At 62.3% G+C, this 18,644-nt stretch overlaps 1 protein-coding gene across 1 annotated transcript; it reads right to left on the reverse strand.

Moving 5' to 3' along the window:
* Window positions 1-2,058: 2,058 nt before the first annotated feature.
* Kcng4 (potassium voltage-gated channel modifier subfamily G member 4) lies at window positions 2,059-11,255 on the reverse strand. The gene is made up of 2 exons (XM_026411430.2): window positions 10,506-11,255; window positions 2,059-2,832 (listed from the first exon to the last, which is right to left on the reverse strand). The coding sequence occupies exons 1-2, from the start codon at window positions 11,253-11,255 to the stop codon at window positions 2,059-2,061; spliced, it is 1,524 nt and encodes a 507-aa protein (XP_026267215.2).
* Between the last annotated feature and the right edge of the window lie 7,389 nt (window positions 11,256-18,644).

Consider the following 18,644-nt stretch of genomic DNA (forward strand, 5'->3'; position numbering starts at 1 on the left):
CACCCCGGTCAGGATCTAGCCTGACCAGCCGTTGATCGCCAGAGAAAGAGGGCCGCCCAGAGTCACGGAGGGAGTAACAAGTCCAGGCCTCAGGCAGCACCGAGTTGTCCAGCCCCCGGAAGAGAGAAAGTGGGAGCCTTTGTCTTTTAAAATTTTGCCCAAGAGTAGTTACCAAAAAGTTCAGCCTGGGACAAAAGACTCATGGCTACTGTTCCAGGGTCCCCAGAACTTGACCCAATGCCTGTGAGACTTGGCCAGCCATTTCCCAGAGCACAGCAGCCCGTGAGAAGTAGGAATGGTAGAGACTTTCCTTGGGCGGTGGCCACTGTGTCACTTTGCTTACTTGGAGAAATGTCAGCTTGGTGACCCGCTGACTGCTGAGGTGTAAAGGGATGGGGACATGTGCCTGCACCGCTGGGGGGACATCTGAGGAGTCGAAGGAATCCAGGGCTCCTTGCCAGGCCAAAGCTCACTTCAGGCTCGGTGCTGGTGCTCCGCGCCAGAGCCGTCGGCTGTGTGTCGCGGTAGGGCCACGTGGGCCTGGCACAGAGAGGCCTAAACACCAGTGGAAGGAGCTAACAGCAAGGGACCTGTCATCAGCGATGACGTGCCGACCACCCCCTGTGAGGCCATGCTGTACCCGCAGGTCCCGGTCCCCGGCCCAGACTCATCTGTGTCCCATGCACTTTCCCAGCCCAGTGTACGTTCAGCCAACAGAGGCCAACAGTGCAGGGCCCCGTCACTCCTGCGGAGTGCCATGGGGACATCTTCTAGGTGTTCTCCGCTGAGAGACAAAAGACGAGAGAGACTCCAGAGGTGACTCGACCTTGTCTGGTGAGTTCCCCGGAGGAGGTCCCCTGCAGGCCCTGCTTCTCTGCTCAGTCACCCCCAGTCAGTCTGGTCTCACATCCTCTCGACCGTTGTCATTGTCCTCACCCACCGTCTGTCCACACCACCTCTACAAAGCTCCGTGGATCTGCATCCTCTCATCTCAACCCACTTTTCCCCCAAATGCCCCTAAGCACTCAGCCCATCTGGGCCTCTGGGCCTCTAGGCCTCTAGGCGTCCACTGCTCCAGAGGTCCTTGTCTTCTCTCCTGACCTCAGGACCCCTTGCCTCATCCCAGCACTGTGGCCCTCAGCCTGGCTTCTCTCCCGGGTGCCAAGGGTCAATCTGCCCATAAACCCACAGAGGAACACACACATCTAGACATAAACAGAATGTCGGTCCCGTGGCCTGGTCCAGGAGCCAGCTGGGGTAGACCCTGGCAGGGGCTCTGCGTCCGTGTGTCTCGGCTGAGCTTGGAGAGCTGAGGTCCCTGCAGGCTGGAGGAACCAGCAGCAGACATCACAGTGCCCCGGGAGAGTCGGCCTCTGTAGCCAAGGGCTGGGTGGCTGCAGAATGTCCCTCCAAGAGCCTGGCCAGCCAAGGAGGGCTTTCTGTGCCCTGCTGGCAAGTGCTGCTGCGCCCAGGTCCCAGGTTGGCCAGAGGATGGCAGGCTTGAGGCCACGCACCCCACACCAGCCTAGTTCTGCCTTCTTGGCACAGAGCTTCCAGAGCAGGGGGCTGGCAGCTGCCCCCTCGGGAAATTGGCTGGTGGAGGTTAGGTTGAGAGCACGTGGGGCTGGGCAGGGGTCTAGCAGAAGGGTTTCCCCGTGGTGATGCGGCCCAAGAAAGCAGGTCCTAGGGAAGAGTGGGCTTCTGCAGGCTCGTCATTTAACCAGTTCTGTGGGCATCAGGTCCCAGAGTGGGATGCTGCAGACTGCTGGGGAGAAGAGAGAAGGCAGGGAGATGGCCCGGCTCAGGAGGATGGGCTGTGCTCAGCAGATGGGCAGGAGGGGAGGAGGCAGGTGGCTGGGGAAGGCTGGCCTGGATCTGGAGGCCATGACCGCCAAAGATCACAGCGACAGACATCTTTGGCCGGGCAGCCTCCTGGCTTGGGAGGCTCTCTGGAGCTCTGGAGACCTGCGGCCAGTTGGTCTGCCCCGGGGTTCTGGAGCTTGGTTCAGCCAGAGGGATGGGCTGGGGCTACAGGGTGCATTCAGGAGGGATTCTGAGCTACACTTGGGGGATGGGCAAGGCGGGGCCCTCCAGCATCAGGTCGTCCACGTCGGTGAGGAGCTCATGTTCGCTGGCAGAGTTGGCGCGTTGGAGGCGGCAGAGGCGGGCCTGCAGCCGCTCCTGCTCCTTCTTGAGCTCCAGGTAGGAGTGGGAGAAGGTGTGGAAGATGGACGTGGCTGGGAAGGCCATGATGAGGATCCCGCTCAGGATGCTGCTGAGGGCCACCATCTGGCCTGGCACGCTGCGGGGCACCATGTCCCCGTAGCCCACCGTTGTCATGGAGATGATGGCCCACCAATAGGAAGCGGGAATGCTGGTGAACTCCAGGACCCGGCCGGACTCATTCTCCGCCACGTAGACCAGAGGGGAGAAGAGGGTGACCGCCACGGCCAGGAAGAGGAGCAGCAGCCCGAACTCCCGCGCACAGCGCCGCACCGTGAGGCCCAGCGTCTGCAGCCCCAGCGAGTGGCGCGCCAGGCGCATCACGTAGAGGATGCGCAGCGCCCGCAGCACGCGCAGCACCAGCCCCACCTTCTCCAGGTAGGAGCTGCTGCTCGGCGGCCTCTCGCCGTCCTCCGGGGGCTCCTCGGACACGGCCAGCGACACGTAGTACGGGGAGATGGCTAGGATGTCGATGATGTTCAGCGGCCCCTGGAAGAACTGGCACTTGTTCCGGGCTTGGACGAACCGCAGGCAGAACTCCAGGGAGAACCAGGCCACGCAGATGGTCTCCACCACGAAGATGTAGTAGCATTTGTGAGAACATTCGCCCTGGGGGGAGAGCAACGAGAGGCAGGTGGGAGAACCCCAAGGCACGGGAAGTGGGGAGTCAGCTTCTCCTAGGAAGCCTTCCTGGATGGGTCAGCCGGCCAAGCTGTCCCCCCAGCCTCCTCTTTTGCAGTTTCAGGTTGTGGCTGGTTCCAAGGCTGCTGGGCTGGATCTGAGGCCACCCTCTGCAGCCTCCCTTGCAACTCACCCATGGAGAACCACCTCTGGGCCCAGGGGTGGGGGTGAGCGGCTGCACACTCCCGGTTCCCTGCACCAGGACGCATAGGTGGGCCTGCAGTGTAGCTCAGAATGGCAGGTGGGACCAGCGCTCTGGGGAGGATAGACCCTCCAGGTGGAAAAATCTGGGTCTCAGAATAGGAGCCACCCACTCCCCCAGGTCTCAATGGGGACTGTCTGCAAGAGAGACATCCACTGCTGTTTCGTGTCAAGCCTGGCTCCTAGGGCCTCCATGTCATGGAGGCCAACCTTCACTTTCGCTGATGTAAGCTCTTTCCGGGTGCCACACTGCTCTGGTGCTGGCCCTTGGCAATGCTGTGAGTGAGTGGTGTGACCTCATTTCATGGCTCAGGAAATGGCTCCTAGCAGTGCCACGACTTGCCTGAGCTCACAGAACTAGTAGATGGTGGTGTCTGACCCTGACCCAGGTCTCAGCCACCATAAGCTCTTTCTGTAACTTCAGCTATTGTCCCTCATTCTTTGAGTCCACAAAAATGAATTGAGGGTCCCCTGTGTGCCAGGCGTGTGTTAGCTCTTGGGGTAAGGTGGTGAGGGCAGCAGACCTAGCTCTGGGGGCTGGAGGGACCCAAGGCTGCAGTCCAGTCCCTGTGACACGTGGTGGCGACCTTCACCCAGCCATTGTCTTCCTTGCTGGCTCCAGCCAGGTGGGGCCATTCTGTGGCCACCCTGTGTTGCTCAGCTCCCTGCCCCGGCTCCTAACGTCTAACGTGGTCCCACTAGCCTGGTATTATTCAGAGTGTGGTCCTCCAACCAAGGCATTGACCCCCCGCCCCCCGCCTCTGCATTTTAACAGACTCCACAGTGATTCGGTGCACCTTGAGGTTTGAGAGGCCCTGCTCAAACGTGCCTCAACCTTGGTTGTGCCGAAGAATCACCTGGGAGGCTTGGAAACACCCCGATGTCCAGGCCAGATGCCCAGAGATCCTAATTTAGTTGATCTGGGTTTTCACTTGAGTGGTAGAATTTTCCAGAAGCCCCATGGAGATTCTAATGTGCAGCCAGGGTTAAGAACCCAAGTATTAATAACACACACAGAAGCACACAGCTGATGGATGAGTGGATGGATGGCCAAAGCCCACTGCCCTTGTGAAAAGCAGCATGTTGACAATGGCGGGTTTTTAGATTAAAACGCTCTGAAGTGGAAAAAGAAATTATTTCCAGGGCTTGGGCCCAGAGGAATCCTAAAACAAAATGTTCTCTCTGTCTGACTGCGGGAGAAAGAGAAAGGGGCGGGTCCATCCCAGGTCTCACTGGCCTGTCCAGGGCTGGGCTCTGTTCTCCTTGACCTCCGTCGGGTCTGTGTAGGGTGGGGGGCAGAGGGAGGGCTGTTGAGAGATGGAGCCCAGAGCGTTTGTGGCCCAGGTTCAAATCCCAGCTGCCACTTACTCAGGGGGTCATCTGTCCCCTCTGGGCTTCCAGTTGTCTGTGCCCTGAAGGTTGGTGGGCACACGCCATCCATGCATATGAAGCGTTGGCGGCCCGCAGTGACGACTGGGCATGTGACCGACATGACAATAGCCTCCTGGCTCAAACGGAGGGCATCCAGGTCCCCCTCCTCCTGCTGAAGACATTCTCTACCCTCTGAGGTGGCTTCAGGACCTGGGGTCTGCTCCGGATCCTAGAAAGCTCAAGAGTTTGGGATCCTGAATCTCCAGTCCTGCTGTGTGACCTTGAAATAGTCCTTACTCTCTCTGTGCTTCAGTCTCCAATGGAGAGTTTGGGACACACTCGGAATTTTTCAAAGCTGAGACAGAACCCCGGGCATCAGAAGATCCCAGGGGGGTTTTGCAAGTGCAGGTTCTTGGGCCCCCACAAAGCTGCCACCCTGGGTGGGGCCCAGGAATGTGCAGGTTGGCCAGGCCCCTAGATGTGGAAGCACCGGAGAGCTGGACTCTGGGCCAGATTCCCCCTACAAGGCCTCTTGTTCACTGAGCCCCGGGGTTGTTCCCCTTGGCTCTAGAGGCCTGTGGTGTGGGGAGACCAACACAGGGCTCCTGAGGGGATCCTGAAGGGCTGAGAGGGCCTGCAGGCCCCCCCACCGCCCCCCACCCCCGCCGTGGCCGGTGCTGGTGCCTGGCTGTTCATGCCGGGCGCACAAAGTCCTCCCACAGCCTGGCCCGGTCCCTCCCTGCACTGCAGCAGGACTCCACCTCACTCCACCTGACCGCTCTGCCGCCCAGGGGATGTGCAGCTGGCAGCAGGAGGTGGCGAGGGCGAGGGAAAAGGGGAGGAAGGAAAGAAGAGGGAGTTCCGGTCCCTGTCTCTCTGGGGAAGGGAACAGCTCCAACTAGTCCCTGGTCTGCCCACGTCTTTCTGGGTTTGAGCACAGAAAATCCTGGTCTTAGAAAGCCCCTCAATCCTAGGCAGGCAGGGCCCGGGTGTCACCCGGTTCCTGGGCTGGCTCCCCGTGGGAATGAGAAGGGCCCTGATTCCTTCATCCAGGGAGAGGCAGAGAGGCAGCCCCAGGAGGCCAGAGTGGGACCGGGGACCACAGGCCCCACGTGGAACCGAACAAGCCGGATGCAGCATTTCCACCTACGGCGTGTTCAAGAAGGGGTGAAGTCACCCATTTTGATGGCAGGTGCCCTGGGCTGACTGGGAAGGGCCATGGGGGGAGTTTCGGGGGGTGGGGGGATGTTCAATATCATATTAACAGGGGTGAAGGCTGCACTGCGTATCCGTGTGTTAAATGCAGCTCTGGCTGGTGCGTTTCAGTGCACATCATGATACCTGCAAAATGGTAAGGTGAAAATGATGACTGACAAGGAGGAGCGATTGTGGTGGAGAGAGGGAAGGAGAACAGCAGGACCTGGTGATTGAGCTGAGTCTTGGGTACTGGGGTCCATGGACTTTGTAGATGTCTGAAATTTTCCATAATGAAAGTTCAAATGCAAGAAATAAAAAAGAAAATTCAAAGCCACAAGGAGACACCGCTTCCCACCCGCGAGGCTGGCTGGAATCAAGAAGACAGCCCCGGGAAGAGTGGGTGAGATCGGGAAGAAGTGGGACCCTCCGTGGCTGCTGGTGGGACGCTAAATGGTGCCTCTGCTGCGGAGAACAGTTTAGAGCTTCCAAGGGACCCAGCAGAGACAAGGACACACACGTCCACCCACAGACACTTGCACACAAAGGTCCCCAGCAATGTTACTCCTCTCGGTGTAAATTGGAAACAACCGTGATGCCCATCAGCCACCAACGGGTAGCTCCAGTGTGGCACTCACGCCATGCCGCGCTCATCAGCCATAGAAGGGAACGAGGTACGATCCGCACCAAGGTGAGATGCACCCTGAGAAAGGGCGCCAGAGAAGGAAGCCAGACACACGTGCTCGGCTCCACGCGTGTGAAAGGTCGAGGAAGGGCGGATCCGCAGAGGTGGAAAGGGGCCAGGGCTGGCCAGGGACAAGGGGTGGGCGTAGGGGTGGGAGGAACTGCTGTGGGTTCCTGGGGTGATGGAAATGTTCTGGAGTAAGACATGGCGATGGTTGCCAGCTCTGAGTGCCCTAACGCTGTTGAACTGTGCACCTTGAAGGCAGAAGGTTCTGGTAGTGTCCTGTTTAGTAAGAAGGGATCCCATGTCCGATCTGAGCTGGCCGAGTCGGGCCTGGTAGGCAGTGAGTGGGCCTGCAGCCTCGCTGGGCCCTGTCCAGCTGCACCAGAGCAGAGCTGCTGTGCCAGCTGCTGCCCAGGCCTAGGTGGGCACAGGGCTTCCTGAGGGCCAAGTCTCTGCCGGGGGTCTGTGGATGGGCAGCTGGGCAGACGCTGCAGGGCCGACAGTCTGGACCTGGGAGCCCTCCTCTCTCCCTTGGTCTCTATGCAGCTCCTGCAGCTGCCTGTCCTGCAGGTGGCCGGAGTCGCCACTCTCTTGCACCCTGAGCTGAGTTCCCTGTGGGTCTCGCTCTCTGGTGCCCTGGGGCTGCCCTCCCTGGGCTCCTTCCCACAGGCAGAGTCCAACATGGCGCCCCTGGCTCTGCCTGAGTCCGGGCTGATCCTCCTGGCCTCTCTTGGGTGGGACGTGCTCACCCCCTCTTCCCCAGCTTCTCCTCCCCGTTCTCTCTGGGACCCGACGCCACCTAGGCCCCTCTCCCTCCACTGGGCCTCTTCGTGTGGCCCTGTCCCCAGGTCTCCTCTTCCTCTGCTCCCTCCTCGGTCTGCCCACCTCCCCACCCCGGGACGCAGGGCTCTGAGGCATGGCGACCCAGTGGGCCCGGCTGGATGTGACCTGGGCCTGGGCTCCTGGCCCTGGGGGAGCCAAGGGTCCGAGGTCAGGATACTCCTCCCTGGGGAGGCCCTTCTGGGGACTGGCCCTGCAGGGGCGCCTCCGTGCAGCCCGCCTTCCTCCTCCTGCTTCCACGTCCTGCTGCCCTGGCCTGTCCCTGAGGCCATCCTCCCTGGCCTCCCACCCTCCGGGGGCCGGCTGGATGAGGACTTCTCTTCCGCGGAGTGAGCGTCACTGGAGAGCTCCAGCCACTGAACCTCATGGCCAAGAACGGGTCACGGTGAGGATCAAACAGGAGTCAGGGAGACTCACACAGTGCTCGGGACACAGCAGGGGTCTAATAAGTGCAGCCGGCCGGCCCTCCTTACCAGCGGCTCTGTGTCTGTGGATCCAACTAAATGCAGTTTGAAAGTATTAAAAAAAAGTGTCGCCTGCCCTGAGCATGTCCAGACCTTCCCTTGTCATATCCCCCAGAGGGGATGGCGCAGCAGAGTCGACCTGGAGGTGGGGTGTGAATCCACCAGAGGGTGTGCGCAGGTCACGTGCGAACACTGTGCCATGTCACACCAGAGACTGGGGCATCCCTGGATCTCAGAGTCTGAGGTTGGTGGGGCGCCCTGAGCCCCGTGCCCAGGGATCCCAAGGGCTGACTGTAACTCGGCTCCCAGTCTCTTGGAGGTTCCCCCGAGCAGAGGGTGGGAGGCCACCTCCCATGGCCTCCAAGATGGTGCCCTTGGTGATCACTAAAGGAGAGATCTTCCGGACAACAAGCCCAGGCAGAGGCAGGGCCTCTGGGGAGGACTGTGGACGAGGCTGGGTGGATGAGGTTGGTGCTGGGCTTTGGGGGCTGGGAGCGAGACCCACGGAGAGGAGGCGGATGGATGTGCCGGTGCCAGGCAGAGGACGGACGGAGAGCACTAGGGAAGGGGGGCCCGGCCCAGGGGTCAGGAGTAGATCTTTCTGGCTGTGATCCAGGAAGGTGCAAGGGGGGTGTGAAGGATGAAACCAGGGGAGCAGTGAGCAAGTGTCACGGAGGAGGAGAAGGTGCAGAGCAGGGTGGCCGGATGGAAGCCTGACTCGTGAGGTGGAGGGAGGGAGCTGGCTGCAGGGGCAGGTGCAGATTGCACCCGGGGGAGCTGCGTCGGCCTGACCCAGTGGTGGCCCCCGATATTGGTGCCCTCCTCCCCCGGCCCCACCTTAGCCAAGTGCCCACACTTCCGCAGTTCAGGCAAGGCCCAGGGCCCACCCCTGCCCCACCCCACGGGGCCTGGTGGGCTCTTGACAAGCATCAGAGTACATGGGGCAAGCCCAGACCCGGCGCTGCCCAGCTGCAGCTGCGCGGCCCCCGGCCCCAGGCCTGGTCCTTGCTGTGTGCGCTGCCCCCCCCCCACACCCCCATTGTAATTTGCACTCTCAGGCACAGACCCGGCCCTGGTGGCAAAGTTCACTCCCAGGGACCTCGCTGACACCATTTAGGAAAAGAACACGGAAAGCTGCGTCCTTGGGGACTCCCCCCCAGTGGAGCTCTGCGGTCACGTCGTGGGTGAGTCCCTGCTGCGGCACGGCTCCTCTGAGTGGGCACCTCAGGGCCAGTCCGCAGGGGCAGCGGCCAGCGTGAGCAGCCAGCTGCCTGAATAGGGGCTCTGGGCCTCATGTCCCCTGGGGGCATTTATGTCGATGTGAGGACACAGACTTGGAAGAACAAAGGCCGTCCTCAGCCTCTCCAGCTCTCTGAGTTACCGTCCCCAAAGGAAAGCAGATCCTCTGCTGCGCCTCTCCGAGGGGGAACCTGAGGACGCAGCCGGGACATGCTCCGTCCCTCCGACCCAGGAGGCCAGGCTGCACCCCAGGCGCCGGCTCGGGGCTGCCCTGCTCTCTAAGCCCCTGTCCCACCTCAAATCTGCGTCACATTAGGCTGGGCCCGAGTTTGCCCCCTTTGCCTTTTCTAAGCTTTGGGCTGGGGAGGCCCTGGCCCTCTGGTCCTCCAGCCTCTCTCTGCGAATCCCCATGAGGAGCGCCCTGTGGCGGCTGGGGTGGGGCACCCTGGAGGACCGGGGTCAGCGGGTGCCCACTCTGCCTGGTCTTCTTCCTGCAGTGCACACGGACATGTCCCTGGAGCACGGGCTTCTACGCTGCGGGCCTCGGTGCTAACAAATGACAAATGCTCGTCCTGGGCGGGGGGGGCGGCAGGGGGACAAGCTGCTTCTGAGTAGCTCAGTTGTCTTTATCAGGACAAGATGTTTACAGGTTCCACAAATATTCACTGAGAGCCTACTGTGTGGGGGACGGGCTGGTCCTCCATGGGCCTCTTGGATCTGGAAGGGTCTCTGATCCTATGTCTTGCCCTGGGGTGTGTCTGTAAGGGAGGGACACTTAGGGGGACTGACAGCTGTTAGGAGCCTCTGTGGCACAGGCTCCTTGGGGACGTGTGTGTTTTATCAACTGCCTGTTATAACGCCAGCCCCGTAGGCCAGGACGACGAGGAGCTCAGAGCAGGGAGGCCTGGTGCTCGAGTTCTGACTGGAAGCTCTCCAGAAAAACGTGAGTCATTCCCCTTCTCGGGCCATTTGGTGCCCTGGGGGCCTGGGGTCTCCCTGACGTGGGGGTGGGCAGGCAGCGAGTTTGCTCGGCCTCCTGGGGCGGCACCACTTACAAGCCCTCTCGTCTCTCGTTCCCATCCTGCGAGGCCATGGGGAGAGGGACTGGGGTCAGGTGGCCAGGGGAGCACGGGGCCTGGGGGTCCCTGCCGTCGCGGCGTCTCTACTACCTAACTGCAAGGAACCAGATGGTCTGTGCCTCCGATTCTGCATCTGAAAACGGAGCCGGGACGCCCAGGAGGAGGGCCTCAAGACTGTGGGGCCTGGGCCTGGCCCGGGGCTCAGCGCAGAGCGGCTGCCCAAGGAACCTGCGCTCGGCCCGTGGCCTGTGCGGGCCTTCACGGCGGTGCTGCCTGTCCTGCTCGGAGAGGTGAAGGGACTTGCCTGCCTCACAGAGACCAGGAGTGACTGTCAGCGCCCGGGTCGGGCCAGGTGACGGCCCTCAGGAGCCCTCTGTGGGCCTCTTCCTCCAGAAATGGCTAAAAGTGACCTCTTCCCACTGCCCTGGCCTAAAAACGACACCAGGCACGCTGGACAGCAGTCTCATTTCCTCTGCCTTTCAAGAAGTGACGACGCGGCCACCTGGGCCCGTGGGGGCCACTCACCTTGTCCTCCTCGGCCCTGAGGTCGGGCATGGTGCTGACGCACAGGCTGACGGCCGTGGTGGCCACGAAGAGGACGGAGAGGCAGGCGAAGACCTTGCCGGGCAGCCCGGAGCGCGGGTTCTCCACCATGTCGCCCAGCTGCCTCATGCACAGCCCCCAGCGCGAGCTGCGCCCCGCGGGGTGGCCGGCCTCGCGCTGCCGCTGCAGGGCCTCCTCGCGGCGCAGCTCGGCGGCCTCCTCCAGCCTCCCCAGCAGCCTGCGCAGGCAGCAGTGCTCCAGGCTGCCCTCCGCGATGCCCCAGTAGGCCAGCTCCTCCCGGAAGGACAGCGCGCACGTGTCCTGCAGCAGCACCAGCTTCCCCGCCGCCAGGAAGCTGGCGATCACCGCGAAGGCGCTGGGGCTCCTGTCGAAGAAGAACTCCTGCGTGTCCTCGTCGAAGTCGTCGCACAGCTGCCCGATCTCCTCGCGGCTGCGGCAGAACCGGAGCTGGCTCAGGCGGCTCAGCGGGAAGGCGTCCAGCGTGCTCCAGGGCAGCAGGAACCGGCGGCCCCCGACGTTGACCAGGACTTCCTTCTTGAGGTCCGCCTCCGGGGGGGCCTCCAGCGCGCCCAGCCTCCGGGCCCTGCGGTAGTACAGGCCCTTGGCCGACCGAGGCTCCGGGGGGCCCGGCAGGAGCTGGCTCAGGGGGCTGTAGGAGCCACCGTGAGGGTGTCCGAGGCCCAGGACCCCATCTCCCGAAGGCACGGGCATGGCCAGAGCTGTCCCTGCCCCGGAGCAGTGGAGCACCTGTCTGACACCAGAGAAAGGGTAGGAGACAGGGAGGTGAGGCTGGGGGAGGCCCACGCCCAGGCCACCCGCTCCCTGGCTTTCCTGTGGCTCCTCCTGCACCCTGCTTCCTGACCCCCGTCTCCCAGAACAGCCACTGGGATCATGGGGACTCGAGGGGCTGGTCCTGAACTAGACAAGGTGGCCATCCGGGCTGTGTGGCCCGGGGCATGTGGCTTTGCCTCTCTGTTCTCAACATCCTGCAATCACATGCAGGGACTCTCACAAACCCGCGGGGCTCGGTTGGTTGGTAGAGAGGCGTCAGGGTCCCCGCGAGGCTCCCATCCCTTAGGGACTGGCCACAGCCTCTCCACGCCCCCTGCTTGGTCTGTGAGGCTGGGGTGGCGTGAGGGCCCACGTCACGGGGCACAGGGAGGCTGCGGGTGGGGTGCCCTGGGAACACTCCAGAGGCTCCCCAGCGGCCCCACCAGGCAGACGGGACTCCCCCTCCCTGTAGGCAGGAAGAGGCTCAGCAAGGAGAAGCACCTGCTGCGGAGAGGCTGCTCAGGGAGGCTGGCTCCTGAGGGGTCAAGGACATGGGCCTCTGCCTTCAGAGGCCTGCTCTCAGGAGGAGTTCTGTAGGACTGCTCTGACCCTCTCCTTGGCTTCCTCATTTGGAGGACCTGCCTGGGAGGGTGGAGGGCCCTTCGTGTCCCTCAGTGAGGGCTCTCCTCCATGCTGTCATTGTGCCATTGTGCGCTTGCCTCAGCCACCCTTGCTGTGTGACCTTGAGCTAGTTACTCCCCTTCTCTGGGCATTTTTTTTTTAATCTGCAAAATGAAGGGACCCCTAATGCTCTCTCCATTTTACACCTGTTTGGACAGCTTGACTTAGACAAGCATTTAGATCTAGCCCGTTCACACATCTAAAAAATCGCCTCCACAACGTTTCTCATCCTCAGTATTCTGCAACCATTTCTTACACCGTTCCTTCCAGCCGGAGCTGTCTCCAAAGCATCTACAGCCTTACATTTGCAGACACGCTGCAGTCAGGAGGAGGACTCAGCAGCTGATGGAAATAAAAGTTCCTCTCAGCTCAGAGCAGGCTGGACTCTGGTGGATGGTGCAGAGTGACTCACGCCGGTGTAGTCCACACTGGCTGGCCCCACGGCAGCCTGCTCTGCTGCCTGTGTCACTTTGCTCACAGCGTAGGACCAGGGGAAGGAGCACAGCCTGCAGAGGGGAGAGTGCTTGAAATCAGGGAGCGCTTACCCAGCTTGCTCATTTCCCAGGTGCAGAAGCCAAGGCCCAGAGAGCTGCGGTGACTTGTCCAAGGTCACACAGCATATCCAAATCCAACCCGGACTCGGTTTCCCAGCCTGGGGCTCTGCCTTCTCTGCACTCACAACACACCCAACGGGGCAGTCGACTGCCCCCAAACAGCTGGCAAGCAAAGCTGCTTCTAGAGGCATCGTCTCAAAACAGGCTTGGCCAGGGGTGTTCCACAGTATCTCCGTCCTGCGCCCCCCGCCCCCGCCCAGCACCAACTTCTTCCCCTGAAGTCCAGCTCACCCTCTTGTCTCACGGAGCTCATTTGCAGCGGCTTCTCTGCCAGGCAAGGAGAGCCCACAGCCCAGGGGCCAGGAGAGGGACGGTTTGTGGTGGGGACGAAGGGAGAAGAAAATTCCAACCCAGCGGTTCCTGGCAGAGTTAGTCTCTCCCCTCTCCTCCCCCAGGAGCCGGAAGTTCATTCATTGTGCCTCTCTCTCCTGCAGCTGCAGAAGAGCCCCGGGGGGGACGTTAGAAGGACCCCGAAGCCCCCCTCCTGAGAGGTGAGGGTCTGAGGTGGCGCTGAGGAGCTGGGCTTGCTGTCCTGCCTCAGCCGCGGACTCTCCAGGTCCACGGGGACGGCCAGCATGGTCCTGCGGGGGGAGGGAGGGCTTAGGAGTAATCTCTCCATCAGCCGGAGCGCTGCTGCTCTGCCAACCGCCCGGGAGCTGTCCTCCCTCCTTGCTAGGAGCATGGAGCAGGAGAGGCGCGGCACCGAGGGGCCAGGGCATCTGCAGCTTCCTGCACCGGGGCGCCCTGGGGGCGATGCTCAGGCTGCCCGGAGTTCAGCTGCTCTCGATCAGCCCAGGCCTGGGACAGGGTGGGACAGACAGCCGAGCCTCGGAGCCCTGGCTGGGGATCTGGGAGGCTGCATTCCAGAATAGGAACAGGAAGAGTGTGAGCTCGGGGCTGGCACACCCTGAGCTCCCCAGCTCCCGTGCTGGGTGACCTCAGGCAAGTGAGTGAGGGCCCCTGAGCCTCAGTTTTCTCGTTTGTAAGAAATAGAGGAATGAGAGGGGTTGGGGCAGGTCAGACCTGAGTCACTAGAGAAGGCTCCCCTGTGGGTCAGCCCTGTGTGGGGAAGAGGAAGATGCACACATCCAGGGCCCGCAGGCTCTACCTCTGCACGGCCTTGCTGTGTGTCCTTGGTGAGTCACTTTACCTCTCTGGACTCTGTTTTCTCACTGGTCAAATGAGGACAGTTGCCAGTAAAGGCTGAAATTACAAAACCACGTCTCACTATACATGTGTTCTTTTAATTTGCTTAAGAGGTTTGGAAGCCCAGACTCTTGGCCTCTGGAGATAGGTGATCTTGGCCCCTCCAGTTTCGCGCTGAGGCCGGCGGCTTGCCCAAAGCCCCCTTGTGGTTAGAATCTGAGCCAGGTCAGGTTCTTCCTTCAGAGAGACCGGGTTCTGTGGCCAGGAGAACCCGGGCCCAGCCCCTTGGAAGGGGCTGCGGAAACGCTGGCCTCCATGGACTCTCTGGCCTGGGCCGGGGGTGAGGAGTCCAGGCCCAGTGCGGAGCCAGCCGAGGGCACCGGTGGTCTTGGGTGGTGTCCGTGAGCCTCGGGTTCTGCAGGAGGGGTCGGGGCCCGCCCTGGGCGGCACAGCAGGAGGAACAGAGACGTCTCTGAGCCGGCGTCTCTGCCTAGGCCCCACGGCTCACTCCCCTCTGCTCTGCAAGTGTCCCAGCCCGAGGCCCTGGGTTCACAGCCTGTAGGCAGGAGCAGTAGCGCAGGCCCTGCCCTGTCCCCTCTCCACCTGGGCCTGCTCCAAGGGCTCTCTTAGACCAGACTCCAAAGTCCCCTGCCTCCTGTGCCCCAAGGAGGCCCCTGGATTGTTGGTCCTGACTGAGCCTCTCGGCCCGAGAGCCCCTCCTCGGTCCCCCGTTCTCTGAACCTGCCACTCCGTGCTGGGTGGCCCTGAGCCGGTGTCTTTACCTCTCTGGACCTCAGTCTTCCCACCTGTGCCCTGAAGGTCAGGGCGGCTCTCTGTTGATGTGACCTTGGCTGAAGGGCCAGGCCCTGTGTGGCTGGGACCGTCACCTCACCAGCTCTCTCCCAAGCCCCCAGGAAGGTCAGAGAGAAGCAGGAGGAGTCTGCCCTCAGGAAACCCTGGAAGAGGAGAGCGGCCTCCGACCCAGGGCCAGCCCCTGCCATCTGTGGAGGCACGGAGGCCCGAGGAGGGGGACCGCTGCCCCCGCCGCAGCCGCCGAGGACTCCCAGCCCGGGGCTCCGTCCCTGCTCCACCCCTGGCCGTGCTGGTGCTCAGCTTGGGCAGTGGGACCCTTCCCCTGAGCCTGGGGCCCAGGCCACCCCTCCCCAGTCCCTCTGCAGGGCTCCCTAAGTCCTGCTTCCCAGGACCCTCGCTCCGGTGGACACTCGACCTTGGCTCTCCAGGAAGGTGTCCAGCCCGTCCCTTCCCACAGGCGGGAAGTCCAGGAGGTGACACTGGGACATGCCCCCATCACTCTCCTCCCAACAGAGTCTCCTGACACTTTCCCAGACAGGCCGCTGTGGCCAGGTGCGAGTGTCCTGTGGCTGCTGTGACAAGGAACACCAGTGTCGGCACTGCCACTCAAACAGCACAGATGTTCCCCCCCAGCTCGGGAGCTGGGAGGTGCCAGGTTCCCCAGGGGGTGACATCCGGGTCTCTGGGGAGCCTCCGCCCTGCCTTTTCCTGCCCCAGGCCACCTGCATCCCTCAGCTGGCCGCCCCTTCCTCCGCGCAGAGCCGCGTCCTCTCGGTCACTCCCGGCCCCTCCTGCCCTCCCCGTCCTGGGACGCGGCCTGCCCCCCTTTCCCCTGTGAGGACTCCTGTGATTACTCTGAGCCGCTGGATAATCCAGGATTGTCTCCCGATTTTAAGATCCTTAAATAAATCACGTCTGCAGAGCCCTTGGCCCTGGGAGGTGACATTTACGGATTGCTGGACGCCGTTGGGAGGGCATCGGTCTGCCCATCAGAGGGGCCAGCGTCCTCAGAGCCCCGGACCTGCGCCCAGGGGGTGCTCCTGCAGGTCTCTTGGCATGTGGGGCGCCCCGCATGGCCTCCAGGACCAGACCCCGATTCGCAGTCCAGGACACACCGTGGAGTCCCCGGCCTGGCCACCTGCAGGGACCCTCTCCCTCCCCGTCCCTCAGGCCTTCAGGGTGGAGGCGCTCTGGCCTCTCAACTCTCTGGGGCCAGCAGCAGCCTCGATTCTGGGTCCCCGAGCGCTTCCTGCCTCCCTCCTCGGCTCCACCCGCCACAGGAGCTGCCACCCACGGCCCTTCCTCCACCCCACACCTCCCGAGGGGCTCTCCTCCCGACCAGGCTCCCCTTCGCTCTGCAGCTGTGGCTTCTGCCCTCTAGAGTGGCCATTGACCTTCCTGTGCGCCCTGCTCACGCTCCTGGCTCTTCTGCCTGCACGGCAATCCCTTCCCAGAGTCCTTGGCCAGCCCGGCCTCCCTCTCCATCCCTGGCGCTCCCCATTTCTGCACCCATCCCCTCCTCCCCATCTTGGTCGTACCCCTCTGGAGGTGACTTGTTCCCTGGACGGTGGCTGAGGACACACGTTTGTGCCTGCAGTGCCCAGCTCTGTGCTCCCCACTCAAATTCCCAAGCACCTCCAGCCACACACTTCGCCCAGCAAGGCCGGGGACATCCCTGCGCCCAGCCCTCCTCCACTGTCCACCCGGGTCACACAGAGCAGGCACAGAGACCCTGGGGTCCCAGTAGCCGCCCCACTCCCTGCACCCCACCTCCGCCCACCCAACTCCTCCTGGATCATTCCGGCATGTTCTGGTCCTTTCCGTCCCTCAGTCCTTTCCTGGTCTCCAGCTGGGGTCTCTGGTCCTCGCGTCGTCCCCTGAGGAGGTCAGATCCAGACTTGTGCTTCTTGAGTTCTTCCCACGATGCTGGGACGCCCCTGGGATAAGACCCGAGCGCCCACCCTGGCTGTGTCACCATCACCGTTTCCCCTCTAGCCGGGCTCTGACTGTCCCTGTGCTGGCCACACCCGGGAAGCCGCCCCTCACACCTCGGCCTCACTGTGCGCTCTCTGGGCTCCCCGTGCCTGTCGTGGGCACTCCTGGAACTCCTGCCCCTGGTCAGTGCCCAGCTTTGATGTTCCATCCTGAGATCCCCCCACCCTGGCCCCCAGCTCAGCGCCTACACTCCGTCGTCACTTCCCTAGTTCCGCACCTCCAGGTGTCACTCCGTCCCCAGTGGGAGCCCTGCCACCAGGGCTGGGCCTTGCTCACCCCACAGGTCCTGGGCTTCTGACCCTGCTCCCTCGGTGGTGGGACGCTGCAGGAGCCAGCGAGGCCGAGCTCCTTCACCACGATCTTGTGGCCCAACAAAGTAGCCACCTGGCCATGAACACTACTTAACACGTTTTATTAAGTCACTGTCATGAACAGATTTCAAAATGACACACGAAGACAGCAAACAGGTGAAGGTCAAATGCAGGCCTCGGTGACCTTCAGGTATCGGGTCCCAGCTAGTCCATACCTGGACTCGCCCATCTCAGGCTTCCTGCTCCTGGCCTGGCTGCTCCTGGGGCAGGGAGGCAGCCCCCCAAAAGTAGTCTTGGTGGCATTTAAAGTCCCGGTGATGTGGCAGAGTAGCTAGGAGCACAGGACCAGCTTTCAAGTCCCTGGGGGGGTGGGCAGGCTCCTTGGCTCTTGAGCCGTATCCCCGTGTCCAAGTTGGAAGGAAACTTGTGCTTCGGCCACCTGAGACTCCACGCCCCCACTTCTCCACCCCAGGACAAAGCACCAAGAGGAGGGGCAAACATCACCAGGGCACTCGCTAGCTGCAAGGGGAAGCCCACCCCTTGGGGATGCGTGCCGAGTGCCCCTCGCCGTGACGACTTGGCATCTCCGTCACCGTGGTCTCCCAGGCAAGCCTCTGGGGGTCCAGGGACCCGACTGATCTCTTTAAGAGGGAGAAGAGGATGTGCTGGATGAGACCGAGAAAAGGCAAAGAAACGTCGCCTGCAGTGACCCTCAGTGGGACCTGGGTTTTGTTAAAAAACTCTGCGAGACGTTTGGAGTCAAGGCAATTGGAGTATGAGGCGGACGCAGGCAGGATGAGGGGGTCCTAGCTCGCTGTGCGGGACGTGGGCAGGTTCTGTGGCTGTGTGGAAAGTCCTGATTTTCCTGGATGTCCTTAGGGAAGGAGGCATCCGGGGTGAGACGTCACGATGTCTGTGATGTGGAGTGTGTGTGTGTGCGTGTGTGTGTGGTCGTGTGCATGTGTTCCTGCAGGAAGCCAGCACAACGCGCTGGTGACCCCGTGACTGGGTGGTAGGTGGAACGGCCATGTGGTCTGAGCACTTGTGGTTTTTCTGCATGTTTGAAAAATGTCGTAATAAAAGATGCCAGCGTCCAGGGCAAGGGGCGGAGCCAGGCCTCCCCCCACGCTGTCCCCAGGCAGAATGAGAGAATGCTCCGTTTGCTCTCCCAAGGCGTCACCAGTCCCAACAGAGAGGACGCAGGCACTGAGGGGCCCCCAGAGGCCTCCAGCGTCTGGACTGCCTGTCTGTCCCTCTGTGGGAGTGGCCGCCCCTGACCACCCTGCACTTCTGCACACCCACCGAGGGCGTCTGGCCTGCGAGGAGCTGCGTCTTGCGCTGGGATAACTGTGGCTTGAGCGAGCCTCTAAACGGGAAGCCGGGCCGCAGCCGGTGGGCCAGACGGCCGCTCCCTTCCCAGAATAGGAGCGGGGGAGGCAGGGGGACTGCCCTGTCCCAGACACCTCAGAAGTCATGACCGGGGAGGAGGAGGACGTGGAGCCGGCCACATTCAGACCCCAGTGGTGACCGACAAAAGTCCCTGGGCTGGAGCAGCTGGGAAGTCAGGCCACTTGGAGGCTGGTCACCGTGACCGGCCGTGCCCTGGAGCTCCGCCCTCCACAGAGAGGTGGTTAGAACACATGGAAGCCACTTTTCAACCCAACCACGAGGCGCACTCACGGCCCCTGGTCATCGGCCCCGACCCGTCGCCTTCCACTCTCGCGCCACGGCCAGGGCGGCCTGTTTCTGGACCCTCCACCCGCCGGTCA

Source organism: Urocitellus parryii, chromosome 15 (assembly GCF_045843805.1).
Source record: "Urocitellus parryii isolate mUroPar1 chromosome 15, mUroPar1.hap1, whole genome shotgun sequence".
In the NCBI taxonomy this organism is placed as follows: Eukaryota; Metazoa; Chordata; class Mammalia; order Rodentia; family Sciuridae; genus Urocitellus; species Urocitellus parryii.